The 20,209-nt window shown below is 45.3% G+C and overlaps 1 protein-coding gene across 1 annotated transcript in view; it reads left to right on the top strand.

Annotated features, from left to right (window-relative positions):
* CAPN13 (calpain 13) overlaps positions 1-20,209 on the top strand; it is a 229,951-nt gene that overhangs the window by 139,015 nt on the left and 70,727 nt on the right. Inside the window, exons 17-19 of the mRNA XM_088467992.1 lie at positions 8,829-8,871; positions 14,926-14,988; positions 18,018-18,075. Coding sequence (XP_088324118.1) covers positions 8,829-8,871; positions 14,926-14,988; positions 18,018-18,075 — 164 coding nt within the window. The remainder of the gene's footprint in view (positions 1-8,828; positions 8,872-14,925; positions 14,989-18,017; positions 18,076-20,209) is intronic.

Below are 20,209 nucleotides of genomic sequence, written 5' to 3'. Positions count from 1 at the left end.
TGTATATGTCTGATGTATTACATACACTGTACTATGTATGGAAGGTTCTACTGCCGCATATAACAGGTTACTGTGATCACTGGTCCTGTATATGTCTGATGTATTACATACACTGCACTATGTATGGCTGGTCCTACTGCCGCATATAACAGGTTCCTGTGATCACTGGCCCTGTATATGTCTGATGTATTACATACACTGCACTATGTATGGCTGATCCTACTGCCGCATATAACAGGTTACTGTGATCACTGGCCCTGTATATGTCTGATGTATTACATACACTGCACTATGTATGGCTGGTCCTACTGCCGCATATAACGTGTTACTGTGATCGCTGGCCCTGTATATATCTGATGTATTACAAACACTGCACTATGTATGGCTGGTCCTACTGCCATATATAACGGGTTACTGTGATCACTGGTCCTGTATATGGCTGATGTATTACATACACTGCACTATGTATGGCTGGTCCTACAGCCACATATAATGTTACAGTGATCACTGGTCCTGTATATGTCTGATGTATTACATACTCTGCACTATGTATGGCTGGTCCTACTACCACATATAACAGGATACTGTGATCACTGGTCCTGTATATGTCTGATGTATTACATACTCTGCACTATGTATGGCTGGTCCTACTGCCACATATAACAGGTTACTGAGATCACTGGCCGTGTATATGTCTGATGTATTACATACAGTGCACTATGTATGGCTGGTCCTACTGCCTCATATAACAGGTTACTGTGATCACTGGCCCTGTATATTATATGTCTGATGTGTTACATACACTGCACTATGTATGGCTGGTCCTACTGCCGTATATAACAGGTTACTGTGATCACTGGTCCTGTATATGTCTGATGTATTACATACACTGCACTATGTATGGCTGGTCCTACTGCCTCATATAACGGGTTACTGTGATCACTGGCCCTGTATATGTCTGATGTATTACATACACTGCACTATGTATGGCTGGTCCTACTGCCGCATATAACGTGTTACTGTGATCACTGGCCCTGTATATGTCTGATGTATTACATACACTGCACTATGTATGGCTGGTACTACTGCCGCATATAACAGGTTACTGTGATCACTGGTCCTGTATATGTCTGATGTATTACATACACTTCACTATGTATGGCTGGTCCTACTGCCACATATAACGTGTTACTGTGATCACTGGTCCTGTATATGTGTGATGTATTACATACACTGCACTATGTATGGCTGGTCCTGTATATGTCTGATGTATTACATACACTGCACTATGTATGGCTGGTCCTACTGCCGCATATAACAGATTACTGTGATCACTGGCCCTGTATATGTCTGATGTATTACCTACACTGCACTATGTATGGCTGGTCCTACTGCCGCATATAACAGGTTACTGTGATCACTGGCCCTGTATATGGCTGATGTATTACATACACTGCACTATGTATGGCTGGCCCTACTGCTACATATAACGGGTTACTGTGATCACTGGCCCTGTATATGGCTGATGTATTACATACACTGCACTATGTATGGCTGGTCCTACTGCTACATATAACGGGATACTGTGATCACTGGCCCTGTATATGGCTGATGTATTACATACACTGCACTATGTATGGCTGGTCCTACTGCCGCATATAACAGGTTACTGTGATCACTGGCCCTGTATATGTCTGATGTATTATATACACTGCGCTATGTATGGCTGGTCCTACTACCCCATATAACGGGTTACTGTGATCACTGGCCCTGTATATGTCTGATCTATTACAAACACTGTACTATGTATGGCTGGTCCTACTGCCGCATATAACAGGTTACTGTGATCACTGGCCCTGTATATATCTGATGTATTATATACACTGCACTATGTATGGCTGGTCCTACTGCCGCATATAACGTGTTACAGTGATCACTGGTCCTGTATATGTCAAATGTATTACATTCACTGCACTATATATGGCTGGTCCTACTGCCGCATATAACAGGTTACTGTGATCACTGGTCCTGTATATGTCTGATGTATTACATACACTGCACTATGTATGGCTGGTCCTACTGCCTCATATAACAGGTTACTGTGATCACTGGCCCTGTATATGTCTGATGTATTATATACACTGCACTATGTATAGCTGGTCCTACTGCCTCATATAACGGGTTACTGTGATCACTGGTCCTGTATATGTCTGATGTATTACATACACTGCACTATGTATGGCTGGTCCTACTGCCGCATATAACGGGTTACTGTGATCACTGGTCCTGTATATGTCTGATGTATTACATACACTGCACTATGTATGGCTGGTCCTACTGCCGCATATAACAGGTTACTGTGATCACTGGTCCTGTATATGTCTGATGTATTACATACACTGCACTATGTATGGCTGGTCCTACTGCCTCATATAACAGGTTACTGTGATCACTGGCCCTGTATATGTCTGATGTATTATATACACTGCACTATGTATGGCTGGTCCTACTGCCTCATATAACAGGTTACTGTGATCACTGGTCCTGTATATGTCTGATGTATTACATACACTGCACTATGTATGGCTGGTCCTACTGCCTCATATAACAGGTTACTGTGATCACTGGCCCTGTATATGTCTGATGTATTATATACACTGCACTATGTATGGCTGGTCCTACTGCCTCATATAACAGGTTACTGTGATCACTGGTCCTGTATATGTCTGATGTATTACATACACTGCACTATGTATGGCTGGTCCTACTGCCGCATATAACGGGTTATTGTGATCACTGGCCCTGTATATGTCTTATGTATTACATACACTGCACTATGTATGGCTGGTCCTACTGCCGCATATAACAGGTTACTGTGATCACTGGTCCTGTATATGTCTGATGTATTACATACACTGCACTATGTATGGCTGATCCTACTGCCGCATATAACGTGTTACTGTGATCACTGGTCCTGTATATGTCTGATGTATTACATACACTGCACTATGTATGGCTGGTCCTACTGCCGCATATAACAGGTTACTGTGATCACTGGCCCTTTATATGTCTGATGTATTACATACACTGCACTATGTATGGCTGGTCCTACTGCCTCATATAACAGGTTACTGTGATCACTGGCCCTGTATATTATATGTCTGATGTGTTACATACACTGCACTACGTATGGCTGGTCCTACTGCCTCATATAACAGGTTACTGTGATCACTGGCCCTGTATATTATATGTCTGATGTGTTACATACACTGCACTATGTATGGCTGGTCCTACTGCCGCTTATAACAGGTTACTGTGATCACTGGTCCTGTATATGTCTGATGTATTACATACACTGCACTATGTATGGCTGGTCCTACTGCCTCATATAAGGGGTTACTGTGATCACTGGCCCTGTATATGTCTGATGTATTACATACACTGCACAATGTATGGCAGGTCCTACTACCGCATATAACGTGTTACTGTGATCACTGGCCCTGTATATGTCTGATGTATTATACACACTGCACTATGTATGGCTGGTCCTACTGCCGCATATAACAGGTTACTGTGATCACTGGCCCTGTATGTGGCTGATGTATTACATACACTGCACTATGTATGGCTGGTCCTACTGCCGCATATAACGTGTTACAGTGATCACTGGTCCTGTATATGTCTGATGTATTACATACACTGCACTATGTATGGCTGGTCCTACTGCCGCATATAACAGGTTACTGTGATCACTGGTCCTGTATATGTCTGATGTATTACATACACTGCTCTATGTATGGCTGGTCCTACTGCCTCATATAACAGGTTACTGTGATCACTGGCCCTGTATATGTCTGATGTATTATATACACTGCACTATGTATGGCTGGTCCTACTGCCTCATATAACAGGTTACTGTGATCACTGGTCCTGTATATGTCTGATGTTTTACATACACTGCACTATGTATGGCTGGTCCTACTGCCGCATATAACAGGTTACTGTGATCACTGGTCCTGTATATGTCTGATGTATTATATACACTGCACTATGTATGGCTGGTCCTACTGCCTCATATAACAGGTTACTGTGATCACTGGTCCTGTATATGTCTGATGTATTACATACACTGCACTATGTATGGCTGATCCTACTGCCGCATATAACAGGTTACTGTGATCACTGGTTTACTGTGATCACTGGCCCTGTATATGTCTGATGTATTACACACACTGCACTATGTATGGCTGGTCCTACTGCCACATATAACAGGTTACTGTGATCACTGGTCCTGTATATGTCTGATGTATTATACACACTGCACTATGTATGGCTGGTCCTACTGCTGCATATAACAGGTTACTGTGATCACTGGCCCTGTATATGGCTGATGTATTACATACACTGAACTATGTATGGCTGGTGCTACTGCCGCATATAACGTGTTACAGTGATCACTGGTCCTGTATATGTCTGATGTATTACATACACTGCACTATGTATGGCTGGTCCTACTGCCGCATATAACGGGTTACTGTGATCACTGGTCCTGTATATGTCTGATGTATTAAATACACTGCTCTATGTATGGCTGGTCCTACTGCCTCATATAACAGGTTACTGTGATCACTGGTCCTGTATATATCTGATGTTTTACATACACTGCACTATGTATGGCTGGTCCTACTGCCTCATATAACAGGTTACTGTGATCACTGGCCCTGTATATGTCTGATGTATTATATACACTGCACTATGTATGGCTGGTCCTACTGCCGCATATAACAGGTTACTGTGATCACTGGTCCTGTATGTCTGATGTATTACATACACTGCACTATGTATGGCTGGTCCTACTGCCGCATATAACAGGTTACTGTGATCACTGGTCCTGTACATGTCTGATGTATTACATACACTGCACTATGTATGGCTGGTCCTACTGCCGCATATAACAGGTTACTGTGATCACTGGTCCTGTATATGTCTGATGTATTACATACACTGCACTATGTAAGGCTGGTCCTACTGCCACATATAACAGCTTACTGTGATCACTGGCCCTGTATATGTCTGATGTATAACATACACTACACTATGTATGGCTGGTCCTACTGCCTCATATAACGGGTTACTGTGATCACTGGCCCTGTATATGTCTGATGTATTACATACACTGCACTATGTATGGCTGGTCCTACTGCCGCATATAACGTGTTACTGTGATCACTGGCCCTGTATATGTCTGATGTATTACACAAACTGCACTATGTATGGCTGGTCCTACTGCCGCATATAACAGGTTACTGTGATCACTGGTCCTGTATATGTCTGATGTATTATACACACTGCACTATGTATGGCTGGTCCTACTGCCGCATATAACAGGTTACTGTGATCACTGGCCCTGTATATGGCTGATGTATTACATACACTGCACTATGTATGGCTGGTCCTACTGCCGCATATAACGTGTTACAGTGATCACTGGTCCTGTATATGTCTGATGTATTACATACACTGCACTATGTATGGCTGGTCCTACTGCCGCATATAACAGGTTACTGTGATCACTGGTCCTGTATATGTCTGATGTATTACATACACTGCACTATGTATGGCTGGTCCTACTGCCTCATATAACAGGTTACTGTGATCACTGGTCCTGTATATGTCTGATGTATTATATACACTGCACTATGTATGGCTGGTCCTACTGCCTCATATAACAGGTTACTGTGATCACTGGTCCTGTATGTCTGATGTATTACATACACTGCACTATGTATGGCTGGTCCTACTGCCGCATATAACGAGTTATTGTGATCACTGGCCCTGTATATGTCTTATGTATTACATACACTGCACTATGTATGGCTGGTCCTACTGCCGCATATAACAGATTACTGTGATCACTGGTCCTGTATATGTCTGATGTATTACATACACTGCACTATGTATGGCTTGTCCTACTGCCGCATATAACGTGTTACTGTGATCACTGGTCCTGTATATGTCTGATGTATTACATACACTGCGCTATGTATGGTTGGTCCTACTGCCACATATAACAGGTTACTGTGATCACTGGTCCTGTACATGTCTGATGTATTACATACACTGCACTATGTATGGCTGGTCCTACTGCCACATATAACAGGTTACTGTGTTCACTGGTCCTGTATATGTCTGATGTATTATATACACTGCACTATGTATGGCTGATCCTACTGCCGCATATAACAGGTTACTGTGATCACTGGTCCTGTACATGTCTGATGTATTACATACACTGCACTATGTATGGCTGGTCCTACTGCCACATATAACAGGTTACTGTGTTCACTGGTCCTGTATATGTCTGATGTATTATATACACTGCACTATGTATGGCTGATCCTACTGCCGCATATAACAGGTTACTGTGATCACTGGCCCTGTATATGTCTGATGTATAACATACACTGCACTATGTATGGCTGGTCCTACTGCCGCATATAACATGTTACTGTGATCACTGGTCCTGTATATGTCTGATGTATTACATACACTGCACTATGTATGGCTGGTCCTACTGCTGCATATAACATGTTACTGTGATCACTGGCCCTGTATATATCTGATGTATTACATACACTGCACTATGTATGGCTGGTCCTACTGCCGCATATAACAGGTTACTGTGATCACTGGCCCTGTATATGTCTGATGTATTACATACACTGCACTATGTATGGCTGGTTCTACTGCTGCATATAACATGTTACTGTGATCACTGGTCCTGTATATGTCTGATGTATTACATACACTGCACTATGTATGGCTCGTTCTACTGCTGCATATAACATATTACTGTGATCACTGGTCCTGTATATGTCTGATGTATTACATACACTGCACTATGTATGGCTGATCCTACTGCCGCATATAACGTGTTACTGTGATCACTGGTCCTGTATATGTCTGATGTATTACATATACTGCACTATGTATGGCTGGTCCTACTGCCGCATGTAATGGGTTACTGTGATCACTGGCCCTGTATATGTCTGATGTATTACATACACTGCACTATGTATGGCTGGTCCTAATGCCGCATATAACGTGTTACTGTGATCACTGGTCCTGTATATGTCTGATGTATTACATACACTGCACTATGTATGGCTGGTCCTACTGCCGCATATAACAGGTTACTGTGATCACTGGTCCTGTATATGTCTGATGTATTGTATACACTGCACTATGTATGGCTGGTCCTACTGCCGCATATAACGGGTTACTGTGATCACTGGTCCTGTATATGTCTGATGTATTACATACACTGCACTATGTATGGCTGGTCCTACTGCCGCATATAACGGGTTACTGTGATCACTGGTCCTGTATATGTCTGATGTATTACATACACTGCACTATGTATGGCTGGTCCTACTGCCGCATATAACGGGTTACTGTGATCACTGGTCCAGTATATGTCTCATGTATTACATACACTGCACTATGTATGGCTGGTCTTACTGCCGCATATAACGGGTTACTGTGATCACTGGTCCTGTATATGTCTGATGTATTACATACACTGCACTATGTATGGCTGGTCCTACTGCCGCATATAACATGTTACTGTGATCACTGGACCTGTATATGTCTGATGTATTACATACACTGCACTATGTATGGCTGGTTCTACTGCTGCATATAACATGTTACTGTGATCACTGGTCCTGTATATGTCTGATGTATTACATACACTGCACTATGTATGGCTCGTTCTACTGCTGCATATAACATATTACTGTGATCACTGGTCCTGTATATGTCTGATGTATTACATACACTGCACTATGTATGGCTGATCCTACTGCCGCATATAACGTGTTACTGTGATCACTGGTCCTGTATATGTCTGATGTATTACATATACTGCACTATGTATGGCTGGTCCTACTGCCGCATGTAATGGGTTACTGTGATCACTGGCCCTGTATATGTCTGATGTATTACATACACTGCACTATGTATGGCTGGTCCTAATGCCGCATATAACGTGTTACTGTGATCACTGGTCCTGTATATGTCTGATGTATTACATACACTGCACTATGTATGGCTGGTCCTACTGCCGCATATAACAGGTTACTGTGATCACTGGTCCTGTATATGTCTGATGTATTGTATACACTGCACTATGTATGGCTGGTCCTACTGCCGCATATAACGGGTTACTGTGATCACTGGTCCTGTATATGTCTGATGTATTACATACACTGCACTATGTATGGCTGGTCCTACTGCCGTATATAACGGGTTACTGTGATCACTGTCCCTGTATATGTCTGATGTATTACATACACTGCACTATTTATGGCTGGTCCTACTGCCGCATATAACATGTTACTGTGATCACTGGACCTGTATATGTCTGATGTATTACATACACTGCACTATGTATGAAGCAGACAATAGCTTGTTAAGTTCTAGTTTTTCCCAATGGCTTTTCTCTAAAATTTAGCATTATGAAACCCCTTTCTTGAAATCCTGCATTTGCACCTGGTAATCACCAGCCTATTGGACCAGTACATTTAGATATTGAGTATGGGAGTGGGAGTGGGGTTTTGGGGGGCAGGGGGGTGTAATATGTAATTCAGCTTGGAGGCCCCAGGCTTAAGACCCACAAGATTCGTTGAATGGGAGGTCGGAGGCTTTGAAAGACCAGTAAAGCAGCTATTTTATTCTTTAATTACACAGCGACACTGACAAAATTTAGATATAACATTATGCTTTATACAGACCCATAACGTTTTCTATGCTTGCTTTTCTCCCAGTGACTTTGGCCCGAGGCTCAGCATAAACACTCCGAATCCTAAGGTAAATGGATACTCGTCTCCTTAATTGCTTTTATCAATATCTGTCAGAAGTTATAATGCCCAACTTAAGGGTTTTGCCAGCTAACATTTTTCTTGTATAAATCGTGCAGTGCCGTGGTCTTGTATGGCATGTCCCGGAGACTTTGATTTACAGCCTGGTAAAAACAAGCTGCCTTTATGTCCGTAGAGTGGCCATGTATAATTAATCGTGCAGTCACAAAATACAGTTTTCAGCGCCTAGTTGCATGCACAGCACTCTCACTTACTGCAATGCTAGCCCATAAGTCATATGTTCATTAGCCTACAGATAGTTTGTATTCTACATAAATCACTAAATAATCTCCAGCCATACTGTGTTGCCTGTCTCTGGGATCCAGACCCAGAATATAATTCTTTGTCCAAGTATCAAATGCACAGGGAAAGATTGTTCGATAAACTTTGTCATGTAAAGTTCATAACATATCATGGAAGACTAACAAGGCGATTCTGGAAGGCAGTTCACTAGCACAACATCTAGAGACTATTCAGTGACAGCTTAAGACGTAGCGCCACCTACTGTCCCTCCAGTATAGGTTCTCAAGTAATAGTCAGCCTGTAGCTGTTGTTGTATTCCAACAACCCTAAAGTGACCGATGCATGAGTCAGGTTTGGCTACTTAGCAGTGGTGGTACTGGCTGCGCTAAAACCAGCATTCGTCTGAGTCCAGTCATTGTATACACTACACAGATAATGGGCTCTATTTACTACAATCCGCATGTTGAATGCAGATTGTAGTGTGATATTACCGAGTGAATTCGCATTGCGAATTCAGGCAATATCACAGGGATTTACTACAAATCTATTACAGGGACAGAGCTTGCGATAAAGCTCTGTCCCTGCAAATCCCCTTCAGAGCCTTATCACGGTATTTTCGCAAAAAATACCGTGATTAAGTGCCCGCGCATGCGCCGACCGATCGCCGCTACTACCCCCCTGGCGCTAAGCCCCACCCCCCGGTGCTAAGCCCCGCCCCTGTGATCACGGACCCCCGTGACCACCCTCCCCCCCAGCGACCCCCCTCCCCCCCAGCGACCCCCCCTCCCTTAATGGCACTTACCTGCATGATCCGGGCCTCCGGTGATGTTCTCCATTCCTCTGGTCAGGTGATCTCCCATACTGCACTGGGGCCAGATCACCTGATGACCGGCAGCAATGCACTTTGGGAGACCAGCTGACCGGAGGGGAGTCATCACCGGAGGCCCGATCACCGGTCCCTGGAGTCAGGTAAGTAAATTTTTTTTTTACTATATTTTTTTTTCTTTTTTTTTTACACCAATCAGCTTGCGGTCTGCTTAGACCACGACCGGCTCTGCTCTCCCCGTTAGAGCAGGGCAGGAGGCCGGTAACTGGGGGAGACCCTGGATGACGCCACCTCTAGGTGGCGTTATTATCACAGGGCTTCCCCCAGTATTTTTTCACATTTTATTTTTAGTAACTCTGGTCGGACCAGTGAGGTCGAACAGGGGCACCATCCTATAAAGGGTGCTCTCCTCCCAACCTTCCCGATTTCAGCGGCACAGTTCAGTTTTTGGGCACTGTCCCACTGTTCTACCTGCAAAACGAAGTGTCCTGCAGGCGGTTGGGAGGTTGGGGCGTTGGACTCCGTAGAACCTGAATGGATGCCGTGTGCATGCGCATGGCACCCATTCAGTGCAGGAAGAGGGCTGAGGGCAGCCCAGCTACTGACGGAGTGCTGTTCTCGTCCCCAGTCTGAAGTTAAATGGGAGGCGTGCCGTACGGGCACGCCCCCAAATAATGTAATTTAGGGGGTGTGGCCTACCCATTCTGTTTCTGCACAGGGTGCAGCTCCTCCTGGAACCGCCCCTGTCCAGTGCTCTTGCTGGATTTCTTATAATCTAATGTACAATGTACAGATTAGTATTTCCAAACCCTTATCAGTTGAACAATACAGAGAAATGTTAGTACATAAGTGAAGCGGGACAGAAATATACATTATAAATACAAACACTGGGAAGGGGAGATTTATTAAGCTTTGGAGAGAAATAAAGTGAAGTTACCCATAGCAACCATACAGCTTCTGACATTCTGGGCAACTACTCCATTTAATATCTGTCCAAGGCTTGATACATCTCCCCCTAGGTGAGAAGATGTTCCAGGACTCAGGAAGGCTTAAGGTTATAAACATCAATGTTGCAAAACACTGGTGTCAGGGATCCATACAGCAGGACACCATAGGTCAACCAAACCCAACCTGTGGATGGCCGTGAGCAATTTCAAGTAGATTCTGGAGGACATGGGGAGCCAGTGTGTAAGGATCAGCTAATTGGTGCATCAGATGTGGAACGTTGAGAGAGGAATGCTGGTTTTGGCGTGGCAAATGCACTGAAGCGAGGAAAGATGGGTAACAGTTGATGAGAGGATGGGTGAGGGTTGTAGAATGTACTTTCGTATTCACGCTTCAATCACACAGGATAAAGATTGGGGAACATTACTGTGACTAGTACATCTAAACCTCACAACATGGAAGGGGGAACAAAAGGCATTCTGGAAGACGGAGCACTATAAGGGCTTGTTTCAATTGTCAGCCATGTCGCACATTGCCGGGAATTACAGTACAGCAACATCACAGATCTCCACAGGCTGCGAAGGATAATCCGCGATGTTGATGGCTGCGAATTGCGGAAAAATGTAGACAAACTCCATCACTAAGTATTTAGAGATCTGTTTACTAAGCCTTTGATATAGATAAAGTGGATATATATAAAGTACCAGCCAATCAGCTCCTAATTGCCATGTCACAGGCTGTGTTTTGAAAAATGACAGTTAGGAGCTGATTGGTTGGTATTTGATCTCCGTCGACTTTATCTCCATCCAAGGCTTAGTAAATAGGCCCCTTAGCCTCCCCTTATAAACAAAGAGGAACTACACAGTGATAATTTACAAGACAGCGCCACCTACTGTCCTCCCAATATAGCTTATGAAGTAATGCTTGTCCTGTTGTTATACTCTCACACTATCTTGGCAAAGAAAAAACATTCTAGCAATAATATCTATCTATCTATCTATCTATCTATCTATCTATCTATCTATCTATCTATCTATCTATCTATATCTTACTTATCTCATTTAGGGGTCTAGTTACTAAGCAGTGTTAGGAGACAGAGTGAAAAGTGATAAGGTGCCAGCCAATCAGCTCCCAACTGCCATCTCACAGGCTGTGTTTGAAAAATTACAGTTGGGAGCTGATTGGCCGGCACCTTATCACTTTCTTATCACTTTTCACTCTGTCTCCTAACACTGCTTAGTAAATAGACCCCACAGTATCTGTGTATCTAAAAAGTAGATTAATAGAGAGATACATTGAACACAGTGGAAATTCAGGTAATTAAGAGGTCAAACCGCCATCTACAATTTCACTGTGGCATTAATTAAATAAGTTAATTACATTTGCTGTAATTATTCATTAGTGCTGTCTGATAATGAATGGAGTCTTTGACCTTGTAGAGGTCACTGTGACACATCGGAGTGATGAAAACGTCAGTAATTACGCAGTGAGACCTGTCTGCATCTACAAGTGCCAACCACAAGTCCTCGGTAGAAGATGAAAGGCTTGCGCTAGTGTATTTTCTTTCATAACTTTGCCCACTGGCGGGATCTTGGCCACAATTGGATTAGGGGGCAAAAACGAATAAATGGCAATTGACACAACAAACCTACCCGTCATTACATGAACTTTTACAATGGACAATATAGTTAATAAATATATTTGAAATATAGCGAAAATTCATTTGCTATTGTATCATAAATTCCAACAGATATATGATAAAGTATATAGTATTGTAACTGAACTACAAATATACGTTTACCATTAAAGCAAGACATATTTCTTTTCAAGAAGCTGACGTGTATACTTTATACACGGTGCACATTAAATTCTTTCTGAACAATATATACACACAATCCGTACTTGCCTACTCTCCCAGAATGGCTGGGAGGCTCCCGAAAATCGCTTAGTGCTCTCTGCCACCCGCAAGACTGGTCGCTAACCCCCCCCTCGGATCCCACCTAACTTCCCGCACTTACCTAGTGAAGGTGAGCGGTCTGGTGGGGTCGTTGGCACTAACCATAGCCCATGCTGGGTGCGAGCAGACATCGACATCCCATACGAATATGTAAATTATGTAGGGGAGATGTATCAAGCTTTGGAGAGAGATAAAGTGGAGACATGGGGCCTGATTCAGAGCCGCTCGTAAGCGGCCGCTCGTTCGTTCCGAGCGATGTTTGCCCAACTGCGTACGGATCGTAATACGCATGCGCGAACCAGTCAGTGCGGCCGAAAATCGTCTGTTCGCTAAATAGCGAATGCCTGCTAATATGAGTGACAGGAGGAGGCGTATGTGGGTGGTAACAGGGGAAGGTGCTTGAAAACGGGTGGAGATCAGAACGCAGGCGTGCTTAAAGGTCAAAACGGGCGTTTTATGGGTGTGCATAATTAATACAGCAGCGTCATTGACCACGTCACTGGGTTATTTTGTAGTCAGAACTGCTCGCATGATTGCGGTAGGAAAAACCAACCACAAGAATAGCGAGCAGTTCATACGCTGGTCGATGTACTCGATTAATCTAATAAATAGCGGACATGACGTATGATGCGAGCGGCCAAAAAAACGACCGCATGTTTTGTTCGCTCGTTCAGACATAGAGGCGGCAACAGACCGCAAAGAGCGAACGGTTCATTTGAATAGCCACCCCCTTTTTCTGAACGAGCGAGCGCTAATAGCGACCGGCTATGAATCAGGGCCATTGCCCAAAGCCACCAATCAGCATCTAACTGTTATTTCATAGACTGCACAAGAAATGTTACACTGCGCAGGGGTGTCTCAGTCACAAAATCAGATTAAATCACATTATATTATTAAAGAAAAGAAAATAAACATGTAAAAACAGCAAATTGTATCATAGACACTGTATAGCAGCTTTGATAATACAAAGCCATCCGAATCTTACATAGCATTACTTTCATTGGCTTTAAGCCGCTAATCAAAGCATTTAGCTGTAAGTGACTTGATGACAGAACATATCTGTATTTTTCTAGAATATTAGATCTCGTTCGTAGTCAGCAGCAATAGTTCTCTTACCCATATCCCAGATAAAGGACATGGTGCCTGCACAAGCGCTCGCATGCGGGTCGATGTTCCCCCACTGCGCATGCGCGAGCCCCAGCGAGTGACAGCAGCTATGTCGCTCCGGGACTCACTACAAGACGGGGCGGCTGTCGATGTGGATTGACAGCTTGCCCCGTTTTGTAGGCGGGGAGGGAGGGTAGCTGCACACCCTTAGGAACGCCTGCCGTTTGTGGGCGGCCCTACTGACATCACCAGTCTATTAGAGCAGGAAGTCCACTCTGGCTTGCGGAAGCCGAGACCCTCCTACAGGGTCTCGACGCAAGCCCGATGGTCGCGATAATCGCGACCATCGCCAGGCCGCTCGCACTAGCTGTGGGTGGTCACTCACAGCTTTGCAAGCGTCCTGGAAGCCGAAACAAAAACAAACACCCTGATTCAGAGCGAGTGCTCGCATACAGCGTACAGCGAGCGCCTCTGAATCAGGCCCATAGTGTTTGTAACAATTATCAGCGACTGCTTCCCCTCAGCTCCATATATCACCTCCGGTCTTCAGCTAAGTGTACTGTAGTTGTACTTGCTGGGTCTCTCTAGTGAGGAGCAGGCGGTCAGTATGAATCACCGCCATATGCAGCGTCTGGGTGGCACAGTGCCCTTGGATCCTTTGGGTTAATAATCGGGTTAATAATCGGAACAGACAGTGACTAAAAGCACCTTGATTCCTCCTTCAATAGGTAATGAGTAAAAATCAGAGCCCCTGGATCACTACAGGAACAGCCACGCGTTTCGCATTTGCCTTTTTCAAGCTGGAGAAATGACAGTTAGAAGTTGATTGATTGGTTGCTATGGGCAACTTCTCCATTTTTTTTCCCCGTAAATCCGTTACTGTTGTTACTTTATGTTGCTTTAATATTCTTGTGTTTCCTACACAGGCAGTTTTAAAAAAATATATAGATGGCGGCTATGAAAATGTTTTTGTCCACTATGCAAACCAGGTGAGTGAGTGTATTCTTGCAGAGAATGTCGGTTTATTAACAGCTCTAAAGTTTTGTAGTATTTTTTTTATTTTTCTTGCTTTGTTTTTTTCCTTTAACGCCTTAATATGTCTCTGTCCCTCTGTATGGCGTCAGCACTATGTGTCCGTACAGGTGTGTCCTCATACGCCGTATGACGCTAGCCAACCGGCACGAGTGAGACACTCCAAGAGGAGCAGCGTTCCGTATTTTCTTAAAATTTTGCATCTTATTTGTATCGCAGACGCAGCAAAGCACCACTTCAGTGTACCAGAGACGCTGGGCTGAGGCTTTAACGCGTACAAACTTGCAGGTGAAACACCATGGAACATGGCGCAAGAAAAAGCTGCGCCCACTGCGTTATATACCTTTTTACAGTTGCAGACTCAGGACCTGATTCAGCAAGCAATGCAAAAGAGAGAACGAACACACTTGGCCGATGTTTTTGTACTGCGCATCATATGTATGCATCGCACTGCGCGTGCGCGAACTAGCCAGTGCGTTCGGGTACACGCAGCGTGCACGTAGACTCCTCCTGACATTGATTGACAGGAAGTTCCGTTTGTGGGTGGTGACGAGGGGTGGTCAGACGAACGCAGGCGTGCCTGTGCGTTGGGACGCTGTTTTAAGGGCGTCCACAATTAAGCCATTGCGGCGATGGACGTTGTGATGAGACTCTGTACACACATGAAGTTGCCAAGATCCTGCGCGTGGTCTGGTCAACCACTATTATGCAAATGTAGCCGATGTTACCGATGTTTACGGCTTAATATAGGGCTGTGCGTCTGCGCCTTGTCCTGCGGTCTCCGTGCGTATGCATTGATTAGCATATTCTCGCAGCGGATGGGTGCGTGCGTTCTCTCCTTTGCGTTGCTTGCTGAATCGGGCCCTCAGTCGCACACAGATGTGCATCTAGCAAAGTAGTTTATTCGCTTCCAGTTTCATTTATGCGCATAACATGCACATTTTTTTGAGCAAGAGAGACACTCGGCGCGGCAGAGTTGCACGGGACTTGGCGCACTGTGTGGGGCCACTTACCACAACATGAGCAATGGTGTATGAGGCCACATCTGTAATTGCTATTGAATGGCCTAATCGCATGCGCAAGATGTCTTTTATTTATTTTTTGAAAGCTCAAAGTTACTTTGACAGGACTGCAACTGCGCAGCTATGCCCAATTGTTGGCAGCGGAACTGTAAGTTAGCATAATGCCGCCTTTAGATGGCGCTATGTGTCCTTCGATAAGTTGCCAGCGCGCTCTGCCTCCATAGCTAATTATAGCGGCGGCATTATTAAGAGAAAACACAGGCTCCTCGGGAGAAATCTCTGATTTATCTATGCCTTTTTTTAATACATATAGAGAAGAGGTAGAAACCCCTTTTTTTGTGGCAGAAATGCCAGAATCGGTTATCACCGATTTATACATTGACCCCTTAAGCTGGGTACCTATACCTGGCGGTCGTTATGTCTGACCTGACATCACAAATGTGCCAAGTTGTGAGGTGAGTGTCAGTGGGTCCTGCAGCCAGTGTACGGGTGGTCGTACACACACCCAGCCATACGGATATATCTGCATGAAAACATCGGCATCGGCCGTGCTGCAGGGCAGACCTGATATGCCTGTGAATGACCTAAACACTACAGCATACTTGCCTACTTAGAAGTTAATTGGTTTATTGCTTCAACCCCTTAACAACCTTGTATAGCTTACTTGATTAGACTAATAAATAACGACACAGACAACAAGAGCTTGGATAAAAGGTCACAGCTTTTATTTATAATTAATTCACCTAACCAGGGTGGCAAAGAGACGCTGCAGACTCAGTTCCAGCTTTCACCTCACTCAAATACTCGGGGAACGACTGACACGTCCCCCCTCAAGACGCACTAACGATGCGAGGGTCTCACTTCCACTCTGGGCCAATCCGAGGCGCTTGCGCACTGAAAAGCGCCCGGGTCCTCCTGCACAGAGAAGGACAAATTCGCCAGGTTCATCGAGAGCAAGTGCCCCCACACAGTTATCTTACACCTCATTACTTATCTTACTTTTCACTCTGTCTCCACTGAGCTGCATCGTACTGCCGCCATGCTGCGCCTCCCCTATTTGGGAAAGAAAAGGTTAGTGTGACACAACAAAATTCATTAACGGGTGGGATGGTGGGTTTCAAAGATCCATCACCAAAGAGGCTGTCATCATGCAAACGAGCCAATATATACTGATAAACTGACCACTCCCTCAAGCAATGTCATTGGCTTTACCAAACATCTGACCAGTCAGCTCTATAATCTGCCCAGTAACAAGGCTGTCATAGCTAGCCATACAGCAAAAAAACAGTAATATTACATATTCTCACGCTTATGCAGCCTTCGCCTACTATAGTATCTGCTCCCCGGGACACGCCCGGGGAGCAGACACAGAGGGCCACTTTGGGGGGCAGGGCCGGTTTCCTATATCATTAGGCCCTGCCCCGTTACGGCAAACTGCCACGAATCGCGAGAGCGTGAGGAGGGGGCGAGACTAAATGATGTGAAAACGTGTCATTTAGCCCCGCCCCATCCATACAGAGCCGCGATTCACTGCAATTTTGCCGTGATTCCCAGCGATCATCTCCCCATCATGCCCACTTCATTAGGAAGTGGGAGGTGGGGTGAGATGCAGATACTCTTCCGGGGGTGTGCGGGGCTCTCCGATAATTTGGGAGCTTCCAGACACTTCCAGGAGAGTAGGTAAGTATGCACCACAGATGCATTAGCTATGTATCATCCGACCGAACAATATACCGACAAGTGTGTACCCGGCGTTAGACTCTGACCACAGACTTCAGGATATTAAACAAAAGACAAAATCAGAACTGTAGGTTTTTCAATTTATATACTGTATATTGCATATATTTCTATGGCAAAGCATCTAAATGAATGAATGTAAGTCATCAAAATACACTACCAACATAAGACTAAAATTAAATTAATAAAGCACAATAGCAATAAACACGGCATCTCCCTTTTCCTAGAGCTCAGAAATGTACGCCGAGCAGCTACAGAAGCTTCTAAACGATGTCGTCATTACAGGTGAGTGTAAACGTGCGCAGAAATCAAAAGCGTCACCGTCTGCCATTAGCAATGAATGAACACTTCATACCGTATGTGTCACCTGGATTGAAGTCTAGTCAATATCCGCTTTCTACTGAATTTTTCACTGAGATGATTTATTGTATTAGTAAAAGTGTTTTGTCCCCTTTGGCATTTTCCACATTTTTATTTTCTCACATCTTTAACCCCTTCGCCGCTGAGGCTTTTCTCACCCCCGTGCTGAGCCTGTTTTGCGACGGTCACATTCCAACATTAATATCAGTCATGTATTTGTGAAGTACTCTTATACCTTGCTTTCCCCCACAGACTGCGTTTTCAGAAAGTATCGTTCATTTGTTTATACATTTACATCCATTCTTAGGGGTCTATTTACTAAGCAGTGTTAGGAGACAGAGTGAAAAGTGATAAGGTACCAGCCAATCTGCTCCTAACTGCCATCTCACAGGCTGTGGGCCTAATTCAGACCCGCTCACGAGCGCTCGCAAGCGGGTCGATGGTGCCCTAATGCGCATGCACACGACGGAGGGAGCTCCGTCGTGTGCATACGCGAGACCCGCATAGCGACAGCCAAGCTGTCACTATGGGTCTCGCACCAAAGGGGGCGTGCTGTCGATGGTGACTGACAGCACACCCCCTTTGGTGGGCGTGCCGGGGGCGTTGCTGCCCAGACGGAGGCGTTCCCATGGGAACGCCTTCCTTCTGGAGCCGGCCCCACTGACATCACTAGTGATGTCAGTGGGAGTGCTTTAAAAGCACTCCTGTGTTTGCGGCAGCGAGACCCTACTGCAGGGTCTCGTCGCAAGCCCGATGGTCGCGATGGTCTTGACCATCGCGACCATCATTTTGGCCACTCGCATAAGCTGTGGGTGGTCACCCACAGCTATGCGAGCGGCCAGGAGGCCACTCCATTTTTAGATAGGAGGGCCCTGATTTAGAGCGAGCGTTCTGGTCAGAGCGTCCGGCTCTGAATCAGGCCCTGTGTTTGAAAAATGACAGTTGGGAGCTGATTGGCTGGCACCTTATCACTTTCTTATCACTTTTCACTCTGTCTCCTAACACTGCTTAGTAAATAGACCCCTTAATCAGGTGCTATAATCTGCTCAGGTCTGTCCCGTCTCCAACAGCATTGCGCAGTGGGAGTTGGGGAATGCACCTCCCCTCCAACAGTAACAATGGAGGTGGGGGTGGAGCAGCGGACTGTGAGGCAGGGTGGGACGGAGCAGCAGACATGTCGGTACACAGCAGGGGACAGAGGAGCAGGCACAGAGGGAGTGGGGTGGTACAGAGCAGGGGGCAGAGGAGTGGGCAGAAAGTGGGGGGGGCTGGATGGAGCAGTGAAGGGGTGTGGCCAGAACTGAGCGGACCATGGTGACCCGGGTCCTTTTACTAGTTCATAATAAAATGTTAATGCTTTTTTTGTTTGGGTAGATTGAATTATACTTGGCTACTCTCTCCAGCTGATACCAGGAGATAGGTGACCATCCCACATCCTGCCCACTTCCCAGTGAAATGGGCATGATGAGGTGGCGTGATTAGGCCCAATTCTCACAGAATTGTGTAATCTAGGCAAAGCCCCCTTCCACAGTTTGCAGCATTATGCGATGAGAGGGTGGGAACTAATACTGAGAAGCGCCTGCCCCATGTTAGCGAGGAGTGGGTTCCCGCGCTGCCTCCTCCTATGTACTGTGACACGCCAGCGAGATGACATCACTACTGTGTTTGTGAGAATGCACATACCCGGTTTTTCAGGTCGTCCACCGGACCCCCGATAGAGTGGGTGGATCTCCCCCCTCACACCCATTTCCTAGTGAAGCGGGCGAGATAATATTGGGGATCACGGGTCCATAAGGAGGGGGCGGAGCTACAATGATGCAGATCACATTGTTTTAGCCCCACCCTGTCTCCACGGAGACGCGATTTTTGTGGCATTTTGCCATAACGGGTTGTGGTTTAATGACGTAATGAGCCCAGCCCCGACCCCAAAGTGGTCAGGCGCATCTCCTCTTCAGGAGAAGCCCAGAAATGGAGAGTGGAAAAGTGGGTAAGTATAAACTCTACTCTTTCCAGTGGGGGTGGCCGCGAGTTTCTAGGGAGGCAGTTTTGGGGAAATCAG

Source organism: Taudactylus pleione, unplaced genomic scaffold, assembly GCF_031769625.1.
Source record: "Taudactylus pleione unplaced genomic scaffold, aTauple2 ptg000079l, whole genome shotgun sequence".
In the NCBI taxonomy this organism is placed as follows: domain Eukaryota; kingdom Metazoa; phylum Chordata; class Amphibia; order Anura; family Myobatrachidae; genus Taudactylus; species Taudactylus pleione.
Note: the sequence above shows the minus strand (reverse complement) of the source record. Positions and strands in the feature narration are given on the sequence as shown.